At 42.9% G+C, this 18,600-nt stretch overlaps 1 protein-coding gene across 12 annotated transcripts; it reads right to left on the reverse strand.

Moving 5' to 3' along the window:
* Positions 1–606: 606 nt before the first annotated feature.
* On the reverse strand, positions 607–16,766 carry Znf655 (zinc finger protein 655). Of its 12 annotated transcripts, none has more exons than XM_052167783.1 (6): positions 16,669–16,766; positions 14,915–15,052; positions 12,688–12,814; positions 11,559–11,629; positions 4,711–4,818; positions 607–4,262 (listed from the first exon to the last, which is right to left on the reverse strand). In XM_052167783.1, exons 2-6 carry the CDS (start codon positions 15,048–15,050, stop codon positions 2,887–2,889), a joined length of 1,818 nt encoding a protein of 605 aa, XP_052023743.1. In that variant the 5' UTR covers positions 15,051–15,052; positions 16,669–16,766; the 3' UTR covers positions 607–2,886. The 12 variants fall into 12 exon arrangements, 11 of the variants coding, with proteins under 11 accessions (XP_052023743.1, XP_052023739.1, XP_052023740.1 ...); XM_052167779.1 differs by having other exon boundaries at positions 14,915–15,077; XM_052167780.1 differs by lacking the exon at positions 16,669–16,766 and adding an exon at positions 16,442–16,662 and having other exon boundaries at positions 14,915–15,077.
* Between the last annotated feature and the right edge of the window lie 1,834 nt (positions 16,767–18,600).

Raw genomic sequence — 18,600 nt, forward strand, 5'->3', positions numbered from 1 at the left:
AATTTCTTCTTTCCTTCCCCTAAGACCAAAGGCTTAATACAAACTCACACTGTTATTACACCAACTAAATATCTATTTGAACAGACAAGTTACTTCAAAAACTATTTTGGCATTCTTTTTTAAATTTGCTTTACCTAACAAAACATTCTTAGCGCTCTACTAAATCACAAATTGTTTGATTTTAGGTACTGAAGCATCCCAACTGAAACATTCAATCTGGGGCTAGAGAGTTGGTTCAGTAGTTATGAACACTGACTGCTCTTGCAGAGAACAGGAGTGATTCTAGAACCTACATGGTGGCTCAAATTTGTCTGTAACTCCAGTTTCAGGGGACCTGATGTCCTCTTCTAGCTTCTATGGACTCCAGGCACACACATAATGTACAGCATATGCAGGCAAAACACTCAAACATTTAAAATGAATCTAAAATACAAAACTACTCAATCCTAACTGGCTGCAGAGGCGAGTTAGGCATCAATTAATAGTGGCAAACCACTCTTGTGAGTATCACAGAGGAGCTAGAGGCAGACACAGTGAGGAATCCCAAGGTGCCCAGTGCTTCTGCCTGGGGCTTACAGACTTGGTTCAAAACAAAGAGTCTAAGAGTGCTGAACACACCTTTATTCAAGTAGAAGTACAAAAGCACGTTCCTAACCCAAATGCATACATGTGATTTTTACAGATTCTGCTACTTAGGGATGAATCAAATCCTCTGCCTCAGTCACCAGAAGTGACTATTGGTCTCTATAAGTAAGAGTATACATGTTTGACAGGGACAAAAAACATGCATTTTTCATTTGCTTTTACATTTAGATCAGTTTGATATATGTTGATTTTCTTGCCCTGATGAGACACTATGCTTGCTGATGGCAAAGAAGTAAAATACAGTGGTCGGACTTGTTAGCCACAAGATTCACAGAGTGAGCAGCGTATTTTATACACTGGTTGAGGATCCCTAATGAACTTTATGATCTTCTGAACTATGAAAGCCTCAACTGCTTGATTGACAACTAGAATTTTTAAGTAACACTTTTCTTATTCACAAGATGTTATGATTTTAAGATGAAAAAACAATTGCTTTGACATCATGTAAGGAATCATGAACTCTATGTAATATAGGGCAGTAACCCTGAACTCAACATCTGTGATCACTTCTATAAATTAAAATAGCCATGATCCTTTATATGGCCTGCAGATTCTATTAAAATACAAAAATAAAATCCAGGCACAGGAGCGCATGCCTATATCCCAGCTACTTGGGAGGCAGGAAATGTGTGTGAACCCAGGAATTCAAGGCCAGCCTGGGCAACAAAGCCTGCATCCCAACACAAAGTATGGCAATGCACAAACAATTATGCACAAAGCTCTACGCTTCAAAATACTACCCTGGCTTGATGAAGGGAGTGGAGGGGGAACAGATAAAGAAGCAATCCTAATGATTAAGGTTTTACCAGGAACGGACCTGCCACTCTCTTGAAATACTGTCTAGATACATCACTAACAGCAACATCTTTATTAGAAGGCTGTATTTCCTTATTCTGATTTGTGTTCTTTGTTTCCCTATCAAAAGCAGACCTGAGCATTTTGTTGGCCTTCAATATAGGCATATAAAAGAATTCTAAACATACACATACATGCAGAGTAGGCACTGAATGAATGTAGCTAGGCCAACAGGAGTCTTACTGGCTCGCTGATGTCCTTGTCATCTCTTTTAGAGAGCTGTAGATGCAAACAAGGCAGCTTAAAAACTTGGACATCACTTGCAAGTGTTTGGGTGCCTGCCACAAACTCAGGAAGACTGAATCCTCCAAACTTGGATGGCTGATGTGGAAGTAACTCTATCAGCTGGTGAGAAGCTAACACCAGAACACCATTTAAGGATGCCTAAGAGAATGCAGAAATCAACAGGGTGTGGCTATAGAAACAATAGCATATAGGGTCCTTTGAAAATAGGCCTGGGTCTCCTTAGGAGAGCACTCAGGCCAAGAACAGAGAAGGCTCACTGAGCTACTCCCCAGAAGCAATGTCAACACTGGTACATTAATAGCATCCAAGGTAAACTGTGAATAAGAATTTCAAAGAAGAAAAATGTTTTAATGTGTATAGGCCAAATTAAAATAGATTCACTTAAATGAGTTCTATAAATAAAATAGTCGTACCTACTTAGAATACTTATTAAAGGATACTGTGAAAAAAATGACTTCGTTCACCAATTATCTTCTGGACTCAGTTATTCTGCAGTAAAAGACTGATAATTACACAGAGAAGTAACCATTTTCTAATACTTTGATACTGGATAAGGCCTGAAAATATAGTGGTTAGATTTCACCATTTGCATTATATCAGTCTCATCTGGTGCAGATGTTCTGATCTTAGCATTGCATCATATCCAGACTCACATCTGGTACATTCTCAGATGGACCCCTGCTCACAGATCTGCCACATTTACTATACCCAAATGATTTCCTGGGTATAGAATGTTCGTGGGTACAGCATCTTCGATGTGATCAAGCACTGGGATATGACTTCAATTTCCTCACATACACACCTCTATCTTCACAGGCTTTATGCATGGCACAAATTTGACACTGAACCAACAAGGTAGTTGACTGATGGCTTTTTCACATTTGACAGTGGAATTTTACTCCAGTACAAATTCCCCAACTGTGACTAAGGTATGAAAATAATCTGAAGAATTTACCATATTCTATATACTCTAGTACTGATTTACAGGAGCCAATGAAGAACACCAAAAAAAAAAATTCCCAATATTCATCACATTCAGTGGGTTTCTCTCTGGTATCAATTCTGATGCTGGCCAAGGGCTAGGCTATGACTGAAGACATTATCACATTCAGTACATGTGAGTTTCCCTGGTCTCAGTTCTCACATATTGAATGATGCCTGAACTTGACTAAATGTCTCCCCAAGTTCACTGCATTCATAAGGTTTCTCTTTGGTATGGACCCTTTCATGTTGGATGAGGTGCGCTCTCTGACTGAAGTTCTCTTCCCATGCATCACAATCAAAAACTCTCTCTCTACTTGGAACTTCTTGTTGCAGAGTAAGATCAGAACTGTGACTGAAACTTTCCTCATAATTGTTGTATTCATATGACTTCTCTTTCCTGTGCATTTTGTGATGCTGAATAAGGCATGAGGTTTGACTGAAAGCTTTCCCACATTCATTACATTCATGCAGTTTGTCTGCTGTGTGAATTCTTTGATGCTGAATAAGATGGGAATTCAATCTAAAGTCTTTCCCACATTCATTACACGAGTAGGGCTTTTCTCGGAACCGATTTCCTTGCTGTTTAACATAGGCCAACCCACATTCATCATACTCATAGGACTTCTCTTGATGATGTAGTCTCTGATGTTCAACTAAGTATGAGGTGTGGCAGAAGTCACTGCCACACACGGTACATTTACAGGATGTGTCCTTATGTGTTCTCTGATGCTGAGTAAGATGCACACTTCGGCTGAAGACTCTTTCACAGGTCCCACACTTGTAAGACTTGGCTTTGGCATGAACCTTCTTATGTTGAAGCACATCTGAGCTCTGGCTACAAGACTTATCAGGTACATCACAGGATTTATCAGATGCTTCACATTTGTAGGATTTCTCTCTAGTGTGTATTCTTTTATGTCGACTAAGACTTGAGCTCTGACTGAAAGATTTCTCACATTCCTTACATTTGTAGGGTTTCTCTCTTGTGTGAATTCTCTGATGTCTAGTAAGAGCTGAGGCCTGATGGAAGGTTTTCCCACATGTATCACATTTATAGGATCTGTCAGTGGTAGGCATGCTCTCCCATTTATTAAGGTGGGATAGATCCATTAAGCTTTCAGTACTCTGAAAATTCTCTGTTAAATTTATGGGTTCTTGTTCAGCAACAGCTGGGCTCTGGTTGAAGTTCATGTCATATTTACTGTCATCAGTGGTCTGTATTCTAAGAACTCTTTGATCTGTATCAAGTGTGGAGTCTAGACTGAAGCTTTTTTCAGGTTCAGTGTTCTTCTCACTGCTGAAAGTTTTCTTGCTGATTGTTATTTGTCTAAACTCTCTCTCCAGAAAGAGAAATTTTCTTAGAATCTCCTGGAGTCTTTCTAATCTGTCCTCAGACTTATAAACCTCTCTGGTTTCAGGAACTTGAGCAATATCTTGTTTGAATTTTCCTACTCTCACTTTGTATGAATGTACTTCTTCTGAAATTTTCCGCTTAGGAATCAACAGCTTGTTTTCTTCTCTGGGCTCTCCATCTAATACAATATATAAATAGAAAATGCAAATGTAATCTATATCCTGTGCTTTAAAAAAATTAATAAAAATAGCAAGAAACTAAATAATGTAAAGATAAGCAAATTTTATTTACTTCAAAGCAAAAACAGCAGATGTAAAGGCACAGCAGGAGTGAGGCAGGATGGAAATGGATCGAGAGGTGATGGAAACAGGCTATTTCAGAAAATCGACAACAGCCAATAAGAGATTTCAAAGGAACAAACATAAAAATGGGTTAAAATATGCTATAACTTGAATTTAGACCTAGCACAATTTGTATGAAAGAAATTAAACTGTAGAGACAGCCAGGCTCTCTCCACTCCAGAATGGCAGAGCTCTGCATGTTGAGTATGAACTCTGCCAGAAATTGGCTCAACACCTGGAGTTTACTTTTCCACTGATTCATCTGACAGACTCTGCCTTACTCACCTGAACAGTCATCTCTTATAACTTCTCTATTCTTAGTTTCCAGATCAAAGACTTGTTGTAGATCTTGGTCCCGCTGAGAGAGTCCATCAGGCTTGGAAATTGGAAATCCTGCTCACAGAGAAGGAAATGGAATATGGCAATTTATCCCCAGATGCTACACTGCCCTCTTTTCTTTTTAGTAATGTAACCATTACTAAATGTAACCAAACTTATACATAAGTTCTGAGAAGACACTTGTCAGAAAGCCCTGGAGAAGGAAGAGGACAACTAGGCCATTTAGAGTTGAGATTTGTACTCTGGTAAAAGGGGTGCTAAGGGAAGAGTCTGTCACTTGGAAGCAGCAACTTTCATTTAAATACAGTTCAGTGAATTCATGCATGATGTGTACCCATCTTCACGGAAGTTATCATTAGTACTATGGTGGCCAAGGGCACAATGTTGGCATCAGACTTGGTCTACAAGTACCAAACAGCATTATGAAAATGGAGTGGAAACATCTGCTATATAGTAAGTTGAAGTATAGCAGCAAATCAGTGATAAATGAGTAAATTTAGCAAAATCCTGTAAGGCACACAAGTTTAATAAAGAACACCAAAAAAGGAATTTTTTCTAGTTCTTCAACACATAAAGGTAATGGTTGAAACAATTTACAATATAATTCTAATTAATATTAAGATTTTAAAACCCCCAACACATTACCTCAAGGGATGGACAGATGGCTCAGTGATTAAAAGGACTTAACTGCTCTGGCAGGAGTAAGTTTGGTTCCCAACATCCACATGGCAGCTCACAATGGCTGTAACTTGAACTCCAGGGAATCGGAAATCCTCTTCTGGCCTCCCTGGGCACGTGCATTCATGTGACATACACACTCACATACATACATATAATTGAAGAGGACGGTCCTGGTCTACATAGAAAATTCCAGGACAGTCAGGGTTACAAAGAGACAATGTTCCCAAAAACAAAATTATTGAAGAGATGAAAATGTTTATTTACTCTGATTTGATCGCTGCATATATTTATTGAATTATCATAATGTTCCAGGAACCCTACAAATATTTTGACTTTCTTTAAAGAAAAATAGAACCAATCTGCTTCAATGAACATGGGAAAAAAGGATATGCCACATCTTCACACCAGAATTAGCATACCCTTTACTTAACAAGCATTTATGGGATACCTCTTATATGAAAAATAACATGGCCCTAGCAAAAGGGCCAACCATCTCAATTGAAGAACCTCATGTTCTAAATATAGAGGCAGCTATAAACACTGACTACCACATGCTATGGACAGTGAAGGAAGGATAGGTAAAACTGTATGTAAAACAAACTTACATCTCCATCTGTGTGTGTGTCTTTTTTGTTTGTTTTTTGAGACAGGGTTTCTCTGTGTAGCCCTGGCTGTCCTGGAACTCACTCCATAGACCAGACTGGCCTCAAACTCAGAAATCCACCTCCCTCTGCCCCCAAGTGCTGGGATTAAAGGCATGTGCCACCACCGCCTGGTTGTGTGTGTGTGTGTGTGACTTAAGACAGGATATCACTTTCTGGTCCATGCTGGCCAGAAACTCACTGTATAGCTCAAGCTTTTCTCAAAAAGGATAAACCTACCCTCAGGCTTGAGCAGCTCCATTTCCTTTAATACTGAAGCAATGGGAACCTGCTCAGTGAACAGAATTCCGATGTTAAGAGAACCAAAGGGCAGTTTTTATATGCACTGAGCAGCACAGAAAGTTTCAAGGAGCATATATACAATGTTTGGTTTGAGTCCTCCATCTCCAAAAATCTATCTATATACTGCATGTCTAACTTATAATTTGCTCCCATTATCCTGGCATGTTTCCACATAACGAATGTTTACAGACTCTTAAAAACAGCATAAAGATCAGTTGAAGGCTGGAGAGATGGCTCAGAGGTTAAGAGCACTGACTGCTCTTCCAGAAGGTTCTGAGTTCAGTTCCCAGCAACTACATGGTGGCTCACAACCATCTGTAATGGGATCTGATGCCCTCTTCTGGTGTCTGAAGAAAGTTAACGGTGTACTCACATACATAAAATAAATAAGTAAATCTTTGAGTGAGTGAGTGAGAGTGAGAGAGAGAGAGAGAGAGAGAGAGAGAGAGAGCATGAGTGAGTGTATGCACCTTCTTTAGTCCTAGTACTCAAGAGGCAGAAGCAGGATTTCTGTGAATTCAAAGCCAATCTGCTCTACAGAAAAAGTTCCAGGACAGCCAGTGCTGCAAGAGAAACCCTGTCTTGAAAAACAAAATTAATAAAGGTGGGGGAAGTCTTGGGGGTTGTAGTAATGCATACCTTTAATCCCAACACTGGGGAGGCAGAAGAAGGAAGATTTTTTTTTTTTCCTTTTTTTCTGAGACTCTGTAGACCAGGCTGGCCTCGAACTCAGAAATCTGCCAGCCTCTGCCTCCCAAGTGCTGGGTTTAAAGGTATGCACCACCACTGCCCAGTGGGAGGAAGATTTTTGTGATTTTGAAGCCAGCTGGTATACATAGCAAATTCCTGGCAGCCAGAACTATTTAGTTTTACATGGATACATGGATGAGAGAGAGAGAGAGAGAGAGAGAGAGAGAGAGAGAGAGAGAGAGAGAGAGAGAGAGAGAAAGAAGAGAGAGAGAGAGAGAGTGTGAGTGTGAGTGTGTGTGACTGACTGACCAGTCAGTCTAAAGGGTAAGTTCCCAAGATAGCCAGAGCTACATAGAGAAACCATGTTTGGAAAAACAAAAGAAATCAAGTTGGAAACTTCCACTTTGCTGACTAGCTTTCATGTCAGAAAGTGCTATGCAAGATACTAGGAAAACATCAATGGTCTTATCCAACTCTGAACCCTTCAAGCTACAATATCTCCTTAATAGGCGAGCTGTTCCCACTAATACGGTAGTGTCATGACGGTTATGGGGATAAGCAAGCACTTTCTGATTGGATTGGAGGCCTAAAGGGGAGAATGTATGGCCTGATACTATAAACCTGGTCAAAAATACACAACTGGAAAGATTACAGATAGGTCCTACTTCTGTTTTGCTAAAAGAATATGGTATCAAACTGATTCCTAAATATACTTATACCAAAAAAATTAGTGCTGTTTCTGCATATAGAACTTTCTCTTACCATAACTGAAAGCAGCACTAATTTTTTGGCAATGGTTAATGCAGACTCTAACTGGTCAAAGAATTGAGAACAAGTTACTTTTGAGTGCTTAGCCCTAAAGAGAACGTCTCCATCATCCCTTCTATGACTCAAGAAACATTACAGAAAGGGTGGGGGAGGGGCTGTGAAACAAAAGCCATTGCTTTCATGAGCTCACAGCAGCAGTAGTTGGTTACCTACACAAGATTAGACACATCAACATCCCAATATGGATAAGGAAGGGACTCAGCCCCACCTTCCCCTGGCTCAGTGGCTGGGAGTGCCAGTTGCTCTTCCAGAGAACTGGGGTTCAATTTCCAGCACCCACATGGCGGCTTACAACCTTAACTACAGTTCCAGAGAGATCAGACATCTTCACAGATACATGGAGGCAAAACACCAATGAACATTAAAAAAAGATTTTTTTTTAATTAGTCTCAAGCATTATCACCACTAATAATGATGCCTAATAGCCAGATCCATGGGTCTTATAGCCAGCACTTCTTTTGAACATACTTAAAAATAGCTTATAGTGTGCTAATTTTATACCTGTCAACATAACAGTTATCCAATTTTACAAAAAGGGCATTCAGGGACTGGAGAGATGGCTCAGATGTTAAAAGTATTTGCTACTCTTAGAGAGGACCTCAGTTTGACTCCCAGTACTCATGATAGCACACAACTATCTATAACTCCAGTTCCAAAGTATTCAACACCCTCTTCTGACCTCCACAGGAACCAACCATGAACATGGTACACATACATGCAAGTAAAACAGACATAAAATAAATAAGATAATCTAAAAAAATATTTCTGAAAGGCTGGAAAATATGACCCTTGGGAGACTAGGTAAGATACGAACAAATGCATGGGCAGAATTCACCTTTTCTGAATCCCAGCTGAGGTGTAGGCAGTCAGTTACCTTTTGGAAATTTAACTTGGGTCTTTCATGCTAAGCTTCATTAGAATACACAGAAGGCTTGGGGTTTACCTCCCTGGCATGAAAAATTAATATTCACAGTGCAAAATGTGACATGAAGTCTGTTTGTGGTGGTACATGCCTTTAATCCCAGCATCTGAAAAGCAGAGGCAGACAGATCTCTATCAAGTTGAGGCCAGCCCGGTCTAGAGTTCCAGGACAGCCAGAGCAACATAGAGAACCCTGTCTTAGAGGGAAAAAAAAAAGTCATGAGGGCCAGGCATGATGGTGGAGTATACCTGTTTTTTACTTGGTGTCCTTTGTTTTTGAGACAAAGTCTCACTGTAAAGCTCTGGCTGGCCTTAATTCCAGAAGGATACATCTGCCTTTGCGATTAATTCTGTGCATCAACATACCCAGCCCAGCCCATGCCTTTAATTCCAGCACTCCGGAGGAAGCCTGGTTCGTCTATATAGAGTTAAAGAATGCCTGGCTTAAAAAATAAACAAACAAACCCAAGATTTTTAATGTCATACATGACTGGACCTATTGTGCCAAAGGCATAAAATGCTAAGAAAGCATGTGCTTCAGGCACAGAGGCAGGTCCCAAGCCTAACTTCTCAGAGCCTCAGTTTCCTCAGAAGAAATTAATACTATGGCCAGCGAGAGAGAACTTAGTAAAGAAGTTCATTAAGCCTAACGCCCTGGGTTCAACCCCCCAGAACCCACACTGCACAAGAAGAGAACTGATTGCAAAGTTATCCTCTGACCTCAACATGCAAGCCATGGTGTGTACCACTCCCTTCAAATTAATAAAGAAATGTAACTTTTTAAAAAATTTCTTGCTTTGCTTTGTTTTGTTTTTGAAACAAGGTTTCTCTGTGTAGCCTTGCCTGCCCTGGAACTCAATATAGATTAAGCTGGCCTCAAACTCAAGATCTGCCTCCTCCTGCCTCCCTAATGCTGGGCTTAAACGCTTTAAGAGAAATTGTTTAAAAGGAGTAATATCCTCTGCTTATTGTTGAGTTACAGCAAGGATTAAATGAGATATACTTGGCATGCAGTACAAACAGTAAGCAATCATGACAATAAGAAACATTCTATGGAAATTACTTCTGACATCAAGCATTTTATAAACTCAACCATTTATTTATTTACTGCTGTCTAGTGCAAACACTTAATCAAGGGACTACTCTTTTTTCTCCACTCTGTAGACCAGGCTGGCCTCGGAACTCAGAAATCCACCTGCCTCTGCCTCCCAAGTGTTGGGATTACAGGCATGCGCCACCGCCACCCCCCCCCCCCCAGGGACTTCTCTTTTGGTGACTGTGATAAATACAAATACAGCCATGGGAAATACATGAATTGGAAAGAGACGAAGCCAGGGACCGAATTATAAAAGTCTTATGTTATAACTCCAAACACTAAATAAAATTAGTAATCGCTTATACAACCTTATATTTCAAATGGAGTATGGTGGACCCACAAAGATAAAATGAATTCCCAGGGCTATTAAAATAGTTGCTAAGGATATGCTGGCTTGGTCACAAAAGTAAGCTGGGTAGTGTAGGAGAGTTTCTTATAGTGTATGCAGGTATGCATGTAAGTGTGTCCTTTGTGGAGGCTGGAGAGATGGCTCAGCGGTTAAGAGCACTGACTGCTCTTCTGAAGGTCAAGTTCAAATCCCAGCAACCACATGGTGGCTCACAACCATTCGTAATGAGATCTGAGGCCCTCTTCTGGTGCTATCTGAAGACAGCTACAGTGTACTCAGAAATAATAACTAAATCTTTAAAAAAAAAAAAAAAAAAAAAAAGATGGCTTAAGCCAGGCAGTGGTGGCACATGTCTTTAATCCCAGCACTTGGGAGGCAGAGGAAGGTGAATTTCTGTGTTCGAGGCCAGTCTGGTCTACAGAGTGAGTTCCAGGACAGCCAGAGCTATACAGAGAAACCCTGTCTCGGAGGAAGGAAAAAAAAGTGTGTCCTTTGTGTGTGAAAAGATGACAAGCTAAAATGAGGTAAAGTTCCACTTGGTAGTATATTATAAGCTTGAGTTAAACTACTACAAAAAGTACACAAGTGAACTGTTGGAAATTCTGTATTAGGTAACATTAACAGTAGTTTACAATTATATATAGATCATTTTACAATTTACAAAGCGTTTAAATATACATCCATTTTGAAACCCTGAACTATTTAATTTTTGTGCCCCCTACTTCTCCTCTATCAAAGACAGCATTAAGAACACTTAATTAAGAAAGTTAATATAAATACAGCAATTGGTTAGGTACCACAAAGAATCAGGTACAAGAAGACAGAACTTTAAAGGAAGGAAAAACTGATACTAAACATGACGGAAGTCTGGGGGTCACACAATGAGGGTCACAGTGGACAGGTGATACTCACTGCTGGAAAGAGCACACAACATCAGTTCCCTACTCTAAAGTAACAGGAAAAGATGGCAACTGAAGAGAGAGTTAGCTTTGTGGCATTCCACACAAGGAGCTGACCACCAAGTGTGGTTTATGAAAGAACTGAGTTCCAAATGCTCGTGATTATAAGGAAGGTTTCCATGTCAGAAATTCCTCAGATGTCACTTTACATAATGGTGGCATCCCAAGAAACATGTATTCCATCAACCAAGTTTGATATCTTACAATCTTGGAAAAGGAGTTTCCGTGCTGGGACGAGCACTCCCGATGGAAAGCCGATACCTGGGCCATCTCTTGGTGATTCCTGCCGTAAGGACTGCAAGTGTTTCTCCAGAGAAAGCACTTGCCTGGGTATGACTCAGGGCTGGGCAGGAATTCACACAATGAATCCGGGTGGTGGGAAGGCGGAGAAGTATGCCTATAAAGATCAAAGAGCCAGGAATGGAAAACCTTCTCGATGAGCCAATGAGTATACTGCCTCCCCACATGTAAGAAACTTCTTAAATTTAGCATGTTATCAGGAAAGTTTAAAAAAAAAAAAAAAAAGCCCTAGATGCCAACAAAAAACTAAAACACAGGTGGGGAGAAGAGGATGGAGTTTATAGATATAAACGGAGTATATGCAAGATCAAAGACAGGCTAAAGAAACTACAGTGAGGGCAGCGGCCATGATGACAAAGCTCACAACAAGGAGACTGCCAACAGTCCTGCCCACCTCAGGGGTATTTCTCAACAACATTCTAGGTTGCCTAATCCCAGGTATCCTTAAAACAAGGAATCATGATTTAAGAATTTAGCCTGCATAGTAGGGGACATCCTGAGCCTTCTGCTACGGGTAAGGTTACTTGGAATTACCACCTAGGTGATGCACTCCAATGGGAGATATAATGAGCCCCACCTATAACTGAAGTCTCTCAAACCTGACTGTTTGGAGAAGAGTTTGAGGATCTTAAAAATGTGAGACTACTCATCAAGAGAGATTTTAGCCTGTCTTTTAAATGTGTTTCTTTAATGAAAAAAGCTCAGATACATGGCACAAAGGAATCAGAACAGAGTCCAGCTAGGGGTTGGGAAGATCCTTAAGACTATTTAAAAGAGAGAGGGATGGAGGGGGAGAGTGAGAGAGGGAAGACGGAGTAAAGGGGGAAAAAGAGGGAGAGAGGAGAGAAAAGGGGAGAGTGGAGAGAAAAGAAAGGGAGAACTTAACCAAAGCACAACCAAGTTCCTCTTTGCTAACAGGAAACTGATGTCCCACAAAAGCAAGAAACACAAACTAGGGATAAGGAGTAGAAGGTCTCCTCCTGATAACCCAAAGTAACCCTAAATTTACCCACTCCCAAAGGAAAGGGCCTTAAAGATGGAGGGTGGAGAGGTTCTAATACCTTTTAACTGAGCACACTCTACTGACCACCTCAAAAAACTCACATCTACTCAGAAATCCAAATAGGTAAATTGATCAGCAGGAGGGTTCCTTACCCAGTGAAACCACGTTTCCATAATTCTCTAACATCACTTCTCTGTAGAGCTCCCTCTGAACAGGGTCCAGGCATCCCCACTCCTCTCGTGTAAGATGCACAGCCACATCCTCGAATGTCACAAACTCCTGAAATAATAATTCTGGCTGCTCTCAGGAATGGGCTACTATAGCACCATGGTCAGACAATGGCCATGACACAGAGGGCATCTAATAGCTGTTTATGCTGGGGAGGAGGGAGGACAGACCAGAACTTAGAGAATACATCCCATGAGTGCCCATCATAGTCTCATGGACAAAACATGGTGGTGGAGATGGAAAAATCGCTTCTGTCAAATCCAGGTCTCTGAAGACATCTGTTCCCAAATTGCTACTGAAGAGATTCCAGGCAAGGGTTAACAGATGGGATGAAAGAGAGGCCACACTCAAGCAACGAGAAACCCTGAGGAAAAGCAGAGGGTCCCTCAGCTCACCTGGTACCTGGCTGTCAGGAGCGCAGCTGCCTGGTCTCCTGGGCTTCCCTCATGGGGAAGAGCAGGCACCTGGGGAACAGGTGGAGCTGAGGGAGGAGAAAGGAGCCAAGAGTGAGAGCAGCCCTTCCACAGGGCTCCCTTCTTTCTCAGAACACTTCTCCTGCCCAAGGGATGTATGTGGCATCCAACTTCACATCAGTATTCTAGTAAAGCCAACAAACATTTACCAGGTTTCAGGTGTGTCCACTCCGGCTCGGTAGCTGCTCCTGCTTACACAGACTTAGGACTGTAATATGGATTTTTACTAGGAATTTCAGTTTATCCTCAGGAAATGACATTCCTTCTATAGAAGGGTAAGCATTATACCTGTTGTTGTGATGAGCAAAGCAAAACATAAAGAGAGACAGCATTTCCTGGCCAGCCCGGGTTAGAGTGAAAAAACATGGTCTCAAAAACCAGAAACAACAGCAAAAAGAAGCCTGAAGCCACAGCTCAGAGGTGGAGTGCTTGCATGGCATGCTCGGTGCTCTGGGTTTGATCCCCAGCACCATATACTGGGAAAAGTGTTACCCAACTGTAATCTCAGCACCTGGAAGGTGGATATAGAAGGATCAGAAGTTCAAAGTCATCAAGGCATAGCAAGTCCAGTGCCAACCTGCCCTACAGTAAGACTCTGAAGAAGAGTTGAAGGGGACTGGGTGTGGTGGTGTAAGCCTCTAATGCCAGCACGCAGGACGTATGAGCAAGCGGGATCTCTTTGACTCAAGGCCAGGCTGGCCTAGTGAATTCTAGGACAACTAGGGCTATGTAGAGACCCAAAACAACAACAACAAAACAGTTGAAGGACTTGATGATAGGACCAGGGTCTTTAGCAAACTTCTGACAATTTCCCAGATACCATTTACTATACATATCTCTACCTTCATTTTGTTATCTGGCACTGTCTCTGCAACCATTGTGTGAGGCTTGCAGAAACAAGAACAGTCATGTTTCCTCACAATCCTTTACACCTTCCAACAATGCCCCACAGTACCCTCCACATAATGGTACTCCATCTGTGTTGCTGACATACAAGTTCCTTCAGGTACTGGTGCTGGTCTGTAAAAACTAAGACACAGTTCTTGCAAAATAAAGCCAGCAGCTAAGCATGGTTCTGAATGCCTACCATGCAGCCAGGGCTACAGAGCAGGGACCTATTTCAAGGGGAGGAAAAACTTACCTCTTTAATACATGTATGTGAATGTATAGTTAATATGTAACATCTATGCATTTAAACAGACATTGTGCTCAAACAGTTATTTAAACAGTTGCTTTCTTGGCCAAAGCTAGATTAATCACAAACACTGCAATTGCAACGGAATGGCAAGTAGCAAAACACACTAAATCATCAGGAAGAGGAGACACAGACTGAAGGGAGCAGAGGCAGGGAGGGTCCTCTCAGTCCGTGAGTAAAAATCAGGTAAGGCTAGTGAGATATGGCAAAAGCAGCCTGAGTTAGAAGTCATTCTGGTTGTGGAGACAGGAGTGAAGGAGACATGTTCTGAAGGACAGCCATCCAGAGCAGGATGGTGTGCTCATTAAAGACAGATTAGCCTCCCTTAACAGAGGGCCCAAATCAAAGGACTCACACCCGCCACGCCCTTGAGCTCTTCCACTAAGGCCCACATTCTGATTCAAGACCCTGGCCTCTCTCATATCAGGCCAGCATCCCATAATACTCCCATTCTCCTCCAAATTAGTGTTGTCTCTGTCTTACCCCCCGTGAATCCCTGCTCCATCTCCGTGTCCTGCAGAAACCGAAGCTCTGGGGAAAGACATTCAGACTGGCTCTCCAAAGCCTGGAACGGGACCCTTGGTGATTCTGCTGCTTCTTGGGATGTTATTTCCTCCATCCCTGTTCAGGGGGACAATGACCATCACTGCAGGGTGAGATTAGGAAGAATTACTTAATAAGTTGATATGTCCCATAATTTCATATTCTCAGGACTTAGCAAACTATTTAACATATGATAGATTTTTAAAAAATAGTTAAAAATACATTTTTTTTTCCAGATAGTGTTTCTCTGTGTAACAAAGCCCTGGCTCTCCTGGATTCACTTTGAAGACCAGGCTGGCCTCAGACTCAAGAGATTCGCCTAAGGGTTAGAATTAAAGGTCAGCACCACCACACCCAGCTAAAAGACTTTAAAAAACAGCCCGGAGTTGGTAGCACAAGCCTTTAATTCCAGCACTGGTGAGACAGAAGCAGGTAGAGATGAGTTTAGGACCAATCTGATCTACATTCCAGGACAGCCAGGGCTTCAGAAAGAAACCCTGTCTAGAAACCCAACCCCACTCGATTTTAGTTGTCACCGTCCACGGACCTAAGTTTCTCTAAATGTAATTAAGTAAAGTGCATGGTAATTCGGACCCAAGAAGGAAAAACAAAACTAATAATAGATACCAAAATAAACAACCAAAAGGAAAACACGGGGAAAAAAAAACACAACACGGGAGCTGGAGATATGTATAACTTATGGGTAGAGTACTTCCTAGTATGTACAAGGCCCGGACTTCAATCCTTAACACCCTCTCCCTTCACAAAATACAAAGATGAGTACCATTCGGCTTCAAAACTTAAAACCCAAACAGGAAGGTATAAGAATTCGATATTATTCAGACTCTACTGAAGATCCCAAATCTGTGGTATTGAAAAATACGTATCTCTGGGCGTGTAATCCCAGCTCTCAGAAGATTTAGGCAGGAGGTTCAGGAGTTCAAGGTTAGCTTCAAAGCTGTCTTTAAAAAAAGAAACCCAAACCAAAACAACAACAAAAATAATAGCTACCATTAAAATTTTTGTTTTCAGCCCAGTACAATAGCGTACATCTTTCCCTGGGGCGCCCTAAGTATTTTGAGGCTCAAGTTGAGACCCAGAGAAACACACCAGTTAGAGATTACTCATTGTTTTTCTCCAAAGCAGGCCCCTTAGGAATCCTGGGGTAACCGGTCAGGCCGTTCTGCATTACTCAGCCGGCCCGATGAATAGCGACACAACTCCTAAGGGAGACGGACCCTTAGGGCAGGCTGGTCGAGCCACTAGGTGCAGCACGAGGAAGGGCTGCAAGGAGCCTGGTGTCCTTCAGACCCAAGGACGGACCGGGTTCCGTCCACCTTCCACCACCCTCCGCTAGGCTCCCGGCCCGTTCGCAGGCCTCGCCCAGCGCCACCCTCCACCTACTTCCCTTTTAGGCAAAGGTTCGGTACCCGGAGGGCGAAGCGGGCCACCAGAACGAGCTACCACCTGGGCCGGGCCACTGGGTTCGTCCCCGCGGGGCCACTCCGGCTCGCTGGGCTTCGCGACGATCCCGGGAGGAGAGGGGAAAACAGGGCCGCGAGCCCGGCCTGCCGCGCGCCCCAGCTCCGGGAACAGCCGTCCGCCCGGCACGCGGCGCCTCCTGCGCGTCCGCCCCGCGGGCCAAGCAAGCGGCCGCTCCCACGGCGACGCGACAACCGTTCCCGGGGACTCACCCAGGTGGAGAGGCGGGCCTAGCGACTGTCCCGTCACCGAGACGCTCCTCGCTGAGCCGCGCCAGCCTTTCCGGGGCCACTTCTCTACTGCCAGTGGGCTGGCGCTTTACGTCACTTCCGACGACGGAAGTCCACGGGAGGGCGGTCCTGGGTGAGGTTCCCGGATGAGGCGCAGGGGTGAGGGTGTCCCGGGTCGAGCCGTCAGGTGACAGACACGGGATGAGAACTCGTGGGTGGGGTCCTTGGAATCTCTAGACGAGGCCTTGGTGACTGTCTTGCTTGGCTTTCCCGAGGTCGCACGGCCCTCCCTGCTGATGGGAAAGAGCGCCTGACTCTTCCCGGGCACTCTCTGACCCCTGACCCGGGCCCCAGGAGCGTGCACGAGGATTCCTAGGCAGACTACGAAACACCACTCAAGATTCCTCCTTGATCCCTTACACCCCCATGCGAAGCCAGTGCTGGTTTGGGCGAGCCTTATTTCTCCTAGGAAGTGCCTGACCTCAAATTACCCACAGAAGGGGACCTAAGGGGTGCTGCCCTGCCTGGAAGAGACAAACAGTTTCCCCAAGAGGATTCTCACCCAAGGTCACCAAGATTTTCTGGCCAGGCCTGTGCTTTGAGTCCCACCCACCCTTTGCTTCCCTGCTCACCTTGAGGCGAGCAACCTCTTCCGACAGTTCTCCGCTGTGTATGGTTTCACTGTAGGCACAAAGGGAGCACGTTGAACTGAGAATTGTCCGAAGCTGTAATGCAAAAATAAGTCTCTCCTCAAGGCTGATTGTCTCAACTGGTTTTGCAATAATACGTGCAAAGCTAAGACTGCCATACTTTTATTATTGTGTCCCTGGAAATGAGTGAAGCTCAGAATCTTGCAATTTATAAACTCATAACTATCTAGTATTAGAGGCTGGAGAGGTGGCTCAGCGATTAAGATCACTGACTGCTCTTCCGGAGGTCCTGAGTTCAATTCCCAGCAACCACATGGTGGCTCACAACCATCTGTAATGGGATCCAATGCCTTCTTTTGGTGTGTCTCATATAAATGAAATAAATAAATCTTTTTTTTAAAAAAAAACTTTATTATTAGGAAGAACAACTGCTACATAAATCAAATATTTTAAGATACTGCCCAGGGGCCGAAGATGGGGCTCAGTGTTGAAGAGTACTGTTGTTCTTACAGAGTACAAAGTTTCACTTAGTTCTCAGAACACATACAGTGGCTAACAACCTTGTCACTCAGTTCCAGAGGAGGAGCTGATGCTCCCTGACCACGGGGGACACTGCCCACCCCAGGTTCAAAGATATGCATGCAGGGCAAAGGATACACATATAAAAAATTATTTGGCTTGGAGAAATAAATGGCTTAGCAATTAAAAGCCCTAACTATTCTTACAGAGGACCAGAGCTCAGTTCCCAGTTTCCATGTTGACTCACAACCACCTGTAACTCCAGATCCAAAGGTTTGATGTTCTCTTTCATGCTCCTGTCACACACTTGATGCGAGTGTGTGTGTGTGTGTGTGTGTGTGCGCGCGCACACAAATAAAAATAAATCTTAAAAATAAAGTACTGCCTATACCTGTAATCCTAGCATTCAGAGACAGGTGGATCTCTGTGAGTTCCTAGACTAGTCTACACAGTGAGTTCCAGGCTATCAGACTATAGAACCTGATCAAAAGCTTTTTAAATTAAAAAAATAAAATAAAAAAGAAGAGGAGGAGGAGGGAAGGAAGAAACCAGGACTCAGGGCTCATACTTGGATTCTTTAGAATGTCTGTATGTATCTCAGGCACTGACACTTATTTAATCCCAGTATTCTGGAGGCAGGCAGGTAGATCTCGAGTTCCAGGACAGCCTGGTCTACAGAGTGAGTTCTAGGACTGTAGTAAGATTTCTGGAATTTTGGTTTCTTTAAACAAGAGAGAGACAGAGA

This window comes from Apodemus sylvaticus, chromosome 22, assembly GCF_947179515.1.
Source record: "Apodemus sylvaticus chromosome 22, mApoSyl1.1, whole genome shotgun sequence".
In the NCBI taxonomy this organism is placed as follows: domain Eukaryota; kingdom Metazoa; phylum Chordata; class Mammalia; order Rodentia; family Muridae; genus Apodemus; species Apodemus sylvaticus.